The 13,416-nt window shown below is 36.6% G+C and overlaps 3 protein-coding genes across 3 annotated transcripts in view; all 3 read right to left on the bottom strand.

Annotated features, from left to right (window-relative positions):
• Nucleotides 1–1,707: 1,707 nt before the first annotated feature.
• LOC120355491 lies at nt 1,708–2,157 on the bottom strand. The gene has a single exon (XM_039443934.1). It carries the CDS (start codon nt 2,155–2,157, stop codon nt 1,708–1,710), a length of 450 nt encoding a protein of 149 aa, XP_039299868.1.
• Nucleotides 2,158–4,220: 2,063 nt separating this feature from the next.
• Nucleotides 4,221–13,416, bottom strand: part of LOC120355493 — a 9,769-nt gene continuing 573 nt past the window's right edge. Inside the window, exons 1-2 of the mRNA XM_039443936.1 lie at nt 13,267–13,416; nt 4,221–5,434 (exon numbers count right to left, since the gene is read on the bottom strand). The exon at nt 13,267–13,416 is cut by the window's right edge and continues 573 nt beyond it. Coding sequence (XP_039299870.1) covers nt 4,773–5,414 — 642 coding nt within the window. The 5' untranslated portion in view covers nt 5,415–5,434; nt 13,267–13,416 and the 3' untranslated portion in view covers nt 4,221–4,772. The remainder of the gene's footprint in view (nt 5,435–13,266) is intronic.
• Nucleotides 13,358–13,416, bottom strand: part of LOC120355492 — a 2,078-nt gene continuing 2,019 nt past the window's right edge. Inside the window, exon 3 of the mRNA XM_039443935.1 lies at nt 13,358–13,414. Within this exon, the coding sequence (XP_039299869.1) occupies nt 13,358–13,414 (57 nt within the window). The remainder of the gene's footprint in view (nt 13,415–13,416) is intronic.

Genomic DNA, 13,416 nt, shown 5'->3' with positions numbered 1-13,416 from the left:
TTACCATCCGGATCATGATTTTCCTTATACAAGTTTGTAATGTGTAATATCCGAGTGTATGCCACCTCATCACTAGCCAATGGAGTAATGGGTTTCTTTTTGAAAATGAGTTCACAAAGTCCACGTGTTGCATCAAATCTAGTCACGTTTGAAGGATTGTTAGGGTCAGTCAGAACAATCTTTCTTCCATCACTTCCAAAGGTTAACAGTTTGTTACCCAAATAGTAGTCATTACCAACAACTTCTGGTCCATATGTTTTGTCAGAGCTGCTATCACCACTCATAGCTCTATGGAGATAACGCCCCACTGGTGTTCCAGTCAATCCAACCTCGGTCATTGCTTGTCGAATCCTCTTTTGGCTGCTGGTTAGTAATGCTTCCTGAGCAGTAGCACCCTCCTCCTCCTCCTCCTCATCCACATCCATCACATCACTTTCATAATCATTGGCACTTGCAGATGGCCACAATTTGCGTGCAGTACTCGAGGTACTTGGAACTGGGCTCAACTGCGAAGCTTCTCCAATTCCTTCAAAGGTCAAAGGAGTCTCCTCACCAATTTTTGGCAGACGTCTTACCGCTTGTTTCAGGGGTCGGGACAGCAATGGTGTAGGTGGCGGTGTATGTGGTGCATGATGACCTACTGCAAAACGTCTGCGATGTGGGCGTGGCTCTGGAGATTGTTCATGTAGTGGTTGTGCTGCTGCTGGCTGTGGTGGTGGTGGTGGTGGTGGTGGTGGTGCTGCCAAATGCTGATTGAGAACTTCAACTATATTGTCAAGTGGTTCAGTTAGTGGTTTAAAGTGTTTTGCATGCTGCTCCTCTGCCACTTGTCTTCCAAGAGTCAGTTCCTTGTGTTTCCTTTTGATGTTACGTCGCAACTTTGCAATTGCCTTGATGGTTGGTGCAATCTCTTCTACAGTCTTTTGACGGTGTCTATTGCTGGAGACGTCCATCTTGCTCAGTGTACTAACATATACTGAAGCTCAACTAACACTATGCATCAACTAAATACGTATCAAGTCCATTCCTGTAGCGCCCTCCATTTCTGTCCAATGTCCGATCAATCACTAGGAATGAGTGTGCCAAACCTTGTTACACATATCCTTAAACTGATCAAAGGTCATGTCAGCGCCGACATGATCTCGGTACAAGTGTTTCATGTTTAGCTCATCCTGTTGAAACATGACAAGAAAGTTTGCATTGTCACGAATCAGCTGTTTTGGAATGCGGCTATAGGTCTGTGCTAGATAAAACACATCAACGTCACTGTGTCGGCCTGCACTAAAGTACTTCCTGATGGTATCCTGCTGCTCACAAATCACATCGTCGAAAATAATTATTGAGTTGGGTGGCAGCTCATGCGGGTCGGGTATTTCTTCACTTGTATCACACTCGACATAGTTTATTCCATTTCCTGCAAGTCCTTGCATTATTGTACGGAGCAGCTCATACTTGGACTGGAATGTAGTCTTTGAAAAAAGGTAGATCTTTGAAAATTGAATTCCTTTCTCATCAAAAAGCATATTGAATGGTAGGTTGGTTTTGCCACAACCAGAAGGTCCACATATAATACATCTCATATGATTGGGGAACAATGGTCCATGACGCTTTTTCTTTGTATCCATTTCCACCAAGCCACACCCCCTAATCACTTTGTCAAAATCGATAACTCTAAACTGGTTTTTCTGTTGCACAACCTGTTTCATCTTACACAAGATCGTTCTTATCAATCCATGAGTCGTGACTGGAGCTATATCCTTTCCAACGTACCAACAGTTTATTCCCTCTTTTCCTCAACACTTTTTCAATTTCGAAAACACTGGGCACTTTTGTCTTTACAATTTCTTCAGAATAGAATCCTCCTTCAATGGGTTCACCTCTATAGTCCTCCAATTCATAGGTTACAGGCACTGTAGGTCGCACACGTCTTACTGTGAACAGTTCATTAGTCCAATTGGCTAGATATCCCTTGTCAAACGTCTTTTTATACTTGCTGATTCTCACTTTATCACCAGGCTCAATACTCTGACTAGGACCTGGATAAAACTTGTTTTGAGGTTTGCTGACCAACTTTTCCTTATATTCTTGCCTTTGTTTGCTGAGCCTGGAAAGCAACAGCCTCTCATGCTTCTTGCTCTTAACGTCAACTGGCCGCATACCTGTTGTTCGATGGACCCGTTCATTATACTCTTTCAAGAGTGAGGTTAGGATGCCTGTCCACAAATAGGTTCCTTGTTCAGTAAACTTTGTCCACATAAGATGTTTGAGCGATCTATTGAAACGTTCAACTATAGATGCTTTCTTATCAGAAAAAGTTGAATAATGATTGATGCCATACTTTTGCATAAGCTGTTGAAACCTACTATTAAACCATTCCTTTCCGTCATCAGTTTGCAAATTCTTCATGGGATTCTGTTCAAATATAGGCTGCATTGCCTTAACCACTTCATCAGCTGACTTGCTTTTAATTGGTATAGCAAAAGCAAACTTACTAAGACAATTGATTATTGTAATAATATATCTATAGCCTTTGTTCTGTCTTGCATATGGTAGCATCTCTACAAGATCAGCCTGATAAAGATCATCAAGACCTTTCACAGTAACCATTCGTGTAGGGAACCTCCTACGAGCCTGCTTGTGCAGCTCTCTCGCTATAACAGTCTTATCCATACTGACTGATAAAATCTATGTCATCAACTTTAAATAGTCTATTATGCTAATCCAAACATTCTCCATATCCTGTGGAAGAGGATAGAGATTGCAACTTTTTTCTTTTCATAACCTCTACACTTTGATAGTGCAGGATGTGAGACGCCTTGTACTCTTACTTCTACATGATTCAGAGGTTTGAGCAATAAGAGACAGTTGATTTGATACGATTATATTGTAGTCATACTCTAGTACACATTGGATACAAAGAATATTATCAGACATATATAAATAACATCTCAATCATCGAGGTTTAACAGCACATAGTCAAATAATGGTCCTAGATTAGTACACATTTCACAAAATGCAAAGCTATAAGGAAAGTTCAGAATCATCATCTGTCTATTGTGACAAGGATGAAGTGTAGCTGTTGGGAATGTTGAAGAAATCACATCAGCAAAATTCTCGAAAGTTCCAAAAGGATCATAATATCCTTCTCCAATGTTGAATAGTGGCTCAACACTCCACCTTGCACTCATGACAAACATGCAATCACCGCAAGGGCATGGTGATTCAGGATCTGCTGGCGCCATTGCTGATTGAAGTACTGGATGTTGTTGACAGCCCATGTTGACAGTAGGCTGAGCACACCTCGACTGACTTTGTAATAACTGCTTCAAGGAATTCCAGCGATGTGAATGATGGGTGGAGACAGTTGCGCAGATCATATGCACAGTGGATTTGTTGACACAGTTCCTCCCCCACTTCATGCTCTCCTGCGATTTTTAAGTACCAGTTGCTAACATCATTGTACATTGTTGCAAGGTCGTGGTTGAACTTGCTGGATGACATCAGACATTGTCTGATGTGGAAAATGTTGTATGTATCCAGTCCATGCTCCCTGGATGCTAGAAAGTCTTCACTCCTATACTTTGGATCCAGTGCACTGACACTGAGTGCTAGCACGAGGTAGAGCGCTGCTTGGTAGATGCTTGTAGGCGTCATGATTGTAGAATAATGATTGATAGCTGCCGCCTTCTCCTTTTATACCTCCTCCTCCTCCTCCCACACAATAGATGACTCATCTTTTTTCAGCATCCTCCTTCGCTTTTTCCTGTTCACACCATTTAGGGCAGAAGTCCATGTGACAAGGTTTTCTGCTGACAGAGTCTAGAATCATTTTGCAGAACACACATTGCACATATCCGTGTATGTCTTGGAAAAACCCTTGTTCCGCTAGTACGCTTGCGTTTTCCTCATCACCATCATTGAATGACTTTAAACGATCATCATACGAAAGCATCCAATCACCCCTCTCATCGGCAATGGCGACATTGTGTGTCAGTCTTTTGAGTATAAATCTACAATTTGGACTAGCATTTTTATGAACTTCTCTTGGATTATCGGACTCAGTCCAATGACTAATATAAATGTGACAAAATGCACAGCATACTGTATCACTCTCACCAGTGTAGTAGAAGCCTTGTGCAGCAAGATTCTCTGCAGAAAGTGCTGGCGAAATATTTCTCCATTTTTTGAATGATTTCCGTCTCTGAAGTTCATAGTCCCAGACATGAGATTGATCACCCATCACTGTAAAAACTTTGCACAAACTGTAATCACTGCTTTACACTTCTTCTCACAAGATTTCCATCGACTGAATATAATAGAACAATGCTTCCTCCTTTTATACTATCCTTAACACATGAAATGACATCATCATCTATTCCTAGAAATGATATCATCCTCCCACTCAGTCTTTGAACAATTTTTTCAGAATGCTGTACTGAGATGCATCACCATCTATTTCATAGTCATTGTTCATATCAGCTAGCTCATCATTTGATATGGAACATAACCGTTTAGCAGGGATAGTACTGCTAGCTGCCTCATTGACTCTATCAATGAGCTCATCATGTGATGAGGAATGTAAACGTTTAGTTGTGGTAGTACTGCTAGCTGCCTTGAGAATTTCTTGAGAGTCAATCATCTCCTCCTCCTCCTCCTCCTCCTCCTCCTCCTCCTCCTCCTCCTTCTCCTCATCCTTGTGTGCTGGAGTGAGGATCTTGTAATGTCCATATGCAAGAGTTGTAATTCCATCATCTAGAATATACCTCTTCTCATCAGCTTTGCTCAGTGAACACCTTGGCAGTATGTGGTAGCACTTTGGTCAAGTCTCCTGGATTCGATGCTGATTTGACTAGGTTAGCGACCAGGTTGTCTAAACTATCAGGTGTAAACCGGAATGTATCGATGAATCGAAGGTGCATTTTTGTAGATATTCGTTTGGTGAATGATATATACTTTTCCAACGAGTTTGGGATGACAAACAGCTGATCCTTATCTCTACCCAGCTCTGGAATAATAAGGTGTGTATCATAGTTTGATGAGTTGTGGAGAAACACTGGTATGAATGATTGTCGTTGTCGCTGCAGGTTGCATTTACGGCATAATGCATTCCGGTAGATACCAGTTATATGACAATGGTCATACACCTTATCTTCATTGAACCGTTCATTGCAGGCCTCACAGAAGTCGGCTGCATTATGTTGTGCTTGCTCTCTTTTGGTTAGTGGGAGCAACTTGATATTCCTGCAGTCAATTGCCTCATCTAACTCTTTTGCATACATGGTGAGGGTCTTCATGAAATGTCTGGCAGCATCAGGACCCCTGTAGACAATTGGCTCATGAGGGATTAGGTTAGTGATTGTCAGCCATGATGGAAGCAAGTCCTTATCTCTAACAAAGTAGAGGCAATAACTCATTGCCCGATGATACTGGATAACTTGGGTCCGTATCACAGAGACAAGTTCTCACAGAGACAAGTAGTGTTTTTGAACAATATTAGTGTCACAGAGACAAGTTTCATAGGAACAAGTAGTTTTATAAATGGCAGTCTCACAGGAACAAGTTCCCACAGAGACAAGTTGAGTCTCACAGAGACAAGGTGAGTCTCACAGAGACAAGGTGAGTCTCACAGAGACAAGGTCTGTTTCACTGGAACAAGTAGTGTCAGTGGAACAAGAAGAGGGGTAGAGTCCCATTCGAACAAGTGTAGTGTCACAGAGACAAGGTCAGTCTCACAGGAACAAGGTTGGTGTGGTGTGTTGCCTACACATGAAGATGAAGGCATTCCATTTGCTCTAATAAATTAGATGTCATCTGTTTTTTTATATATATACATATATATTATGGTGACATGAATAGAATAGAATGACTGCCTTTATTTTTCTTAGAAAGCGAAGTTAGGGCGCAGTCGACCCTCTCTTACACTCAACTCTCTATCAAGTATTATAACAATACGAAAAAAATAAATACAAATAATATGATTAAACAAACAATAGTTAAGTTATCTACTTATTTAAATAATAACAAATTTTAAATTATTGAAAAGAAAGAGGAAAAATTGACATTGAAAATAATACATAACAATGCTGAATGATAGTATTTTCTGATACTTCATCATTTTAGTAAAAAATAAGACACTACAGAATACAATACAGTAGGCCTACATAGCAACTGAAGTGTTTGCTATACATTTCATTTCCTACTTATTATCACTACGTAAATCTCGAAGTGGATAAGTAAATTACATTATGATTTATTTAAATAGTAAAATAGAATCTTCCTTCAATCAACAAACAACGTCACAAACAACGCTCCTTCAATCCACGTGACATACATATATAAATATATAATTTACATATGTTAATAATGTGGTGACATCATTTGAAGCCAGCTTTTAACGTTTCTCCTGTGGAGAAAAAATGATGAATTTAGTAGACTGTTTAGTGGATCCTAGACATTCAGATTCAAATCTATACATAACAATTGATTCCCCTTTTCATCCAGGATATTTGTGGTTTCTTAAAATTTCGATTTATTGACCGAGCGAAATGAGTTCTTAGATTCAAGTCGACGGCTTTGCATTTCTCTTTATGTTTATATGTTCCGCAATTACGGCGAAACACAGCAATAGATTACCATGAAATTTGACAGGTATATTTCTTTTTAAATTGTGCCTCGACGTATATACAAGGTTTTTTGAAAATTTTGCATTTTAAGGTTAATACAATAGGTAAAGTCTCCTTCGAACGCCAATATTACAGTAAAAATCAGAATAGAATCATCTATATATATAAAAGCGAAATGGCACTCACTCACTGACTGACTCACTCACTCACTCACTCACTCGCAGAACTAAAAATCTATCGGACCAAAAACGTTCAAATTTGGTAGGTATGTTCAGTTGGCCCTTTAGAGGCGCACTAAGAAATCTTTTGGCAATATTTTAACTCTAAGGGTGGTTTTTAAGGGTTTCAAAATCAAAATCAAAATCAAAATCAAAATTTATTTCCATAAAAACACTTTACAAAACAAAAATTAACTAATAATTTACGGAAAAATAGCACCCGCAAAGAAAAATCTGAGCGCGGAGTGCGAGTTGTGCTTATTTTTTACAATGATGAAAAATACAATACCGTAAATTTTTTGAGTATATTAATTATAAAAACAGAACCAGAAGTAACAATGGCATATCACAATGATAATCTTCTTGTAGCATAAACCTGAGTCACAATGATATAACTTCTACATTAAAAACAATATATATATATATATATATATATATATATATATAACAATAGTGAAGCAGTAGACATTACATAACAATAATCGACCTTGTAGGGGGAATTTATTGTAAAAATGTAGGGATATACTCTCCCTTTATTATTTTCCCTCATTTATTTTATTTTTATTTCTGATGGTGATCTGCAGAAACCCTAAAACTCTATTTGTTTTTGTATACTGTATTTATTTTCTATCATGAAATAATATTTCCTGTTTTCATAAAATTTTCTAGATTGAAGCAAATGTAAATCAATATGATAACAGCAAATACACTGAAGTTTAGATGATTTATTCTCGTATTTATTTTTTTTCCCGGATTGAAATTCAGCTCAATTTATAAAAAACTCAATTTATTCATTTATTTGAATTTTTTTATTCTTCAAGATGGCAGCTCACTTTTTAGTTTGAAGCAAATATTGTTAGATAGGGTTACTGTTTTAAGGATTACAATATAGTATTTGCTTTCAACCAATCATCAAATTCTCTAGTGTGATATTTTTTGCAGCTCATCTCTACTATTCTCATTGGAACTAAACGCATAATTTTATTCATTCTGTATTTGAATTGTTTCCTGCATACATCTAAGTCTACCCTTTGCTGGTTTATCGTTATGTCTCGTAGGTTGTATGGTGTATCTCGTATTTCTAGTCTGAAATTACTTTTGTATGCATATTGGATAATATTTTTACTATATAATTCCCTAACAGTAAGTACTCCCAATTCCCGAAAAAGCTCACTACTTGGATAGAGTCTAGGTTTACCCAAAGCTGCCCTTATTATGTGCTTCTGCATTACAAAAATTTTGTTTATATGACAGCCCGCGGCTCCCCCCCACGCCAGAATCCCATACTGTAGAATAGATTGTACATACGCTATATAGATTAATTTAGTTATTTCTATGTCATTTATCAAATTGATTTTGTAGAATCTGAAAATGAGGTATTTCAATTTTTTGCATTTGTCATCAATATGATAATTCCATCTAAGATGAGAATCAATTATAACACCCAGATACCTAGCATGGTCCACCTTATCAATCATTGGGCACTGACAATGATCCAGCGCAGCAGGCAAATTGCATGATGCATCATGAATTTGCAATCTTAAATTTGTTGGTTGTGATCCGGCAGTAGGGGAAAAAGCTATGAATGAACTTTTTTTATGGTTCAATGTGAGTGTAAAAGTTTTAAAGTAAAGTGTGAGGTTTAAAGTTCGTCTTTTAGCATGTATCTCTTGTATTTCTTCTCCCAATCTCTTGATTATAATTGAAATTTCCATATCATATATCATATGTTACTATAGAGCTATAATCTAGATAGAGTACCTCTTCGAAACAGTTGTTAACTGGCTACTAAATTAATAATTTTGTCAGGTTGGCATTAAGTTGAGTTGACTTTAGTTAGTTGACACCAAGTTGAAGATTTAAATGCATTTATCGCGGAAAAATTGATTGGGCACTGCTACTTCAATCCTGGAAATATTATATTACTAGCCGTCAGGCTCGCTTCGCTCGCCATATCCGTTTAGCCAGACGTTTAGTCTGGACCCCCGACTGGATTGTCCTAACATATGATAAAAATGCTCAAATGAAATCATCCATCTGATCTCATCCTTGAACGATCCAGTCAGGGGTCCAGGGGGCGGAGCCCCCTGGCTAGACGTATATGGCGAGCGAAGCGAGCCTGACGGCTAGTCCATAATAATTCAGCTGTTGAGTGGATTTTTAATTGCATGCAATAACGCATGCAATTAATATATCAATGTAACTTAGTAAAAAATCAGCTGTCGTGTTGACTATTCATTGCATGCAATTAATAGCATGCGATTTTCTCTCGACCTTTATCTGCTTTCAACTCGGTCTGACCTGTTGCCAGTAAGTTGAAGGAGATTAGATTTTGATGTTAGCATATTTTTGATACACTAACCCCAACAGCCATTAGCCGTTTTCACACCGACATCTTGCCGACACAACATACAAACAGGATTTACTCTTATGGACAGTATGAGACGAGGCTGTGTTTTATAACTGCGCGAGGTCTACTGTTCATAGAACTACTAGTCCAGGATTAAAATGTTGTTTTACCAAAATCATCAAATATTTATTAATTCGATACAATGATACATGTACAAATGTGAAGCTGACTAGCCTGACGCCTGACTAGGTAGAATCAATTTAATCTTAAATAATTTGAAATATATTTCAAGTTGTTAGGCTTCATTAATTCATTGAACACCTATTTTATCATTATGTGTTACCAGAACCTATTAGAATTATGTAGATTGCCTTTAATGAATAAATTGAGTTCCATGTAAATGTATTATTCCACCAAACTCCAAAATAACTATTTCAATGTGACTTTTAATTGTTCAGTCAATATAAAATAATTTTGATTCTGCAGTAACTTATACATAAGTGATATCAATGTAAGAAAGAACAGATTATATACTTCTAGATGAATGTAACAATATTGGAAAGATGTTATCCAACGGTATTTGAATACACCCCTGACTGTTACTGTATGGGAGTACCACCAGTAATTTATAAGTTTTCAATTCGTCAAAAGAGTGGTTATAGATAAAATAGTGTACTCAACGGTTATAATCTTCTCCTATCTCTATTTTTTCTCCTTATTATTGATCATCTTCTTCCTGCCGCCAAAGTGCAGTACTTTATACCTGGCAATAGAATTTTTAGAAATAGAAGCATTTGGTTAACTTTGGTTTTACGCTTCAGTAAACATAGTCTATGAGCAGGGTAGTTCTACCTGGACACCACCGATGACAAATTGACCGGGCTTTCCAGAAGTACCTAACGGGAAACATTTGCTTTGTTTCATGGAAGCAAGGCATTGTAATACTGAATGAGTATTTATAGTTCTATAAAGCAAGGCCTTTTGGTTCTAATACCCGAGACGTCAGTCTGCAGATTGTTGTTATGGAATGCAGAAAACTTCTTTCACCAACCTTAGACAATAAATTCTGTTTCAAAAGATTGAAAAGATAGCATGCCGCTTCCAAAATCTATGGATATGGTTTATGTACTATAGATATATATATATATATATATATATATATATATATATATATATATATATATATATATATATATATATTTGTGAGTGTAGCGTAAGGGACACACTATTATTCCTCACCCACCATATAGCATATAATATATCGAACTCTGTCACTCCCACTCAACCACATCACTCTCTTACACATACCTTTTCCTTCGGGCTCACTCTCTCTCACACTCTCTCTCTCTCTCACATGATAATGAATTAAAACGCAGATTTCTGTCTTTGACACTAATATCATGCTTTAGTTAGATCAATAATGTTTTAATTGCCATCTAAATCTAGGTGAACTATTTGTAACACATAAACTAATAATTATTAAAACCACCCTAAATAAACCTTGATTAGTCCCAACCGATATGGTTTACAGTAACTTTAGGGACATGACAATAAGACAATAATTGTGGGTTGGAAACGTAATTTTGAATATTTATTATAATAAAATGTAATCCCATTTTTCTGGTGCTCCAAACTCGTTATTTAATAATAAACCTACAGTTTAAGAGCCATCACTGATAAATATGTCACTTAGTATAAATACAGAGCAAAAATCAGTATAAGAACAAAAATCATAAACCTTATTCCGGGACACTTTCTCATTAATTCTTAATTCTCGTATAGCCTATGTGTGTGATAAACGAAATTTGAATTTGAAATTACAACATTTTTTGAAAAACATACAGTTTTGAATTACGTGCTTATTCTACGAAAATTGAAACCCCTTTCTTAGCTGGCGTCTAGGAATAAGAAATATATTGACCGATAAATACAAACAATTTTGATGTAGATTAGGCGAATAGGCCTTGTCTAAAGGATTCAGCTTATAGTCTTTTATACAATAAATGAGCAATTCAATTCATAACATCTTAGTAGTCATCTTATGAATAGTGTTATCATTCATCAAATCAGTCTTATCAAGTCATAATTATCATCACCCAGTACAATTGAATAAATTAAGTCATACATTGAAAAAAGACATAAACTATTTATAAACTCACAGCACTGAATATCATATTTTCAACAATTTGAAAATTGATTTACGGAACAATAAGCATTTTCATTCAGAATTACATTTAGTGCGTTTTTCAATTTATTCAGAGGCAAGTTTCTTCTAATAAAAGATAAAGGCAGATTATTGAACATGGAGTACACTAGATAGGAATAAATTTCAAGCTCTTACTCAATCTGACATTAGGAGTTACAATACTCTAGTAGTCCAGATAACAGTAGACCTCACTGAACATCCTTTGCAATGTGGTAACGAGAATATTCAGCCACCTACTAGAAATGCTATCTACTAGGAATAAAGTCATTGTAATAATATCAGGGCTTTTATAAAATGTTTGCCAATCAGTCAAACATAGATCAAGTCAAACTAAGAAATCTGATCAGGCTGGTTGGAGACTTCCAATCAACCATACATTACATTACATTACCAGGGCTACCAGACATTGTTTTGCAGTAGTCGTCAATATACTATATCATAATGGAAAAAGTAGAACTTTGATATGAAAGTAATGAACTCACTCCGCTACAAATAAAATCTATTGGTGTGCTAATCTAAATGTTGCACTACTTCAATCCTGTAAAAATGAATACCGGTATAATACTTATTCTGAATTGATGGAATCCCAAGTCCCATTGCGCTTATGATAATTTTAAATGTTACTTTATTAACTCAGTAAGTTCAGAAAGTTATTGCTCAGTTGAATCAGAGCTTCGATTAAAAAGATGATTTGGGAATTATCAAGTGGCACTTTTTGTTTTTCACTGGGATTTTCATTTTGTAACATGTAGAGACGCTTGTAGAACAACAATCTGTTAAATTTTTTATGGGAAAGATTTTATGAGGAAAATGAAGTTTTTCATCGACATTATCATCCGTAACTCGGAACGCCATGATAAATCTTGGCATCTAAAGCTGCGTTTACACCAAAGTTATTCACGAAATGTTAATAACTTAATCCTCACAGATTGTTATAGATTGAACGGCACATGAAAAACACATATGTTCATCATGTGTATGATAAGTTATGTTCAATCTAATAGAATCTATAGAATCTATTGGTGTTGACGCAGCTTTACTCTGTGACTGTCTGGAGTTAATATTATATCAATTTGAATTTACAATTCGAGACCGCAGCTCGGAAAAAGAAGAGATGATTAGCTCATAATATCGGGGACCGAGCTTCGCTCAGGAGTACAAAAGCATAAACAATTTATTACGAAAGAAGGAATTATAATGAAAAACCATTTTGGTCATGTGGTTTTTAAGAAGCGGTGATGAATAGGTCAGTGGTAGGCTATTTGGCTTTTATATATTCCATTTCATATTCATATTGATTACTCTTTCGGGTTGAAGGTTATATGTATACGTATTAGATATATTGGAATAGTTATCTTGGAGTTTGGTAGAAATATATTACATTTGCATAGAACTCAATTTATTTATTTATTTATTTAAGTTATCTTCCATCTAATTCTAATAGATTACCAACCCATCCCTATCTTATATGATAAACCTTCAATCATAATCATATACCTGCATGATTAAAAAACAGCAGACATTCAATTTATTAGAACAAATAATGGAGTGCCTTCAAGTTCAGATGTAGGCAACACGCCTAACTTCATCCTACATTCGCTACCTTGTCTCTATGACACTGACCTTGCTTCTGTGAAACACCTTGTTCCAGTGGGAACTTGCTTCTGTGAGACTGCCATTTATAGCGCTACTACTTTGGACGGAGACCTTGTCTCTATGAAACTGCTTGTCCCTGTGGGAACTTGTTCCTGTGAGACTGCCATTGATAGAAATACTTGCTCCTGTGAAACTTGTCTCTGTGACACTAATATCGTTCAAAACCACTACTTGTCTCTGTGAGAACTTGTCTCTGTGAAACATCCCCGATAACTTTAGTAGCTTCACCAATCCATTGTTCATTGTCTTCATCAGGTTTCTCCAGGATGTACTCAAAATCGGCGTATGCTACAACAGGTACTCTTTACTTTTGCACATGTTTCTCAAACTTCAAGGTTGGAGGTTTACCATCTTTTCCAACCT

This window comes from Nilaparvata lugens, unplaced genomic scaffold (assembly GCF_014356525.2).
Source record: "Nilaparvata lugens isolate BPH unplaced genomic scaffold, ASM1435652v1 scaffold2192, whole genome shotgun sequence".
In the NCBI taxonomy this organism is placed as follows: domain Eukaryota; kingdom Metazoa; phylum Arthropoda; class Insecta; order Hemiptera; family Delphacidae; genus Nilaparvata; species Nilaparvata lugens.
Note: the sequence above shows the minus strand (reverse complement) of the source record. Positions and strands in the feature narration are given on the sequence as shown.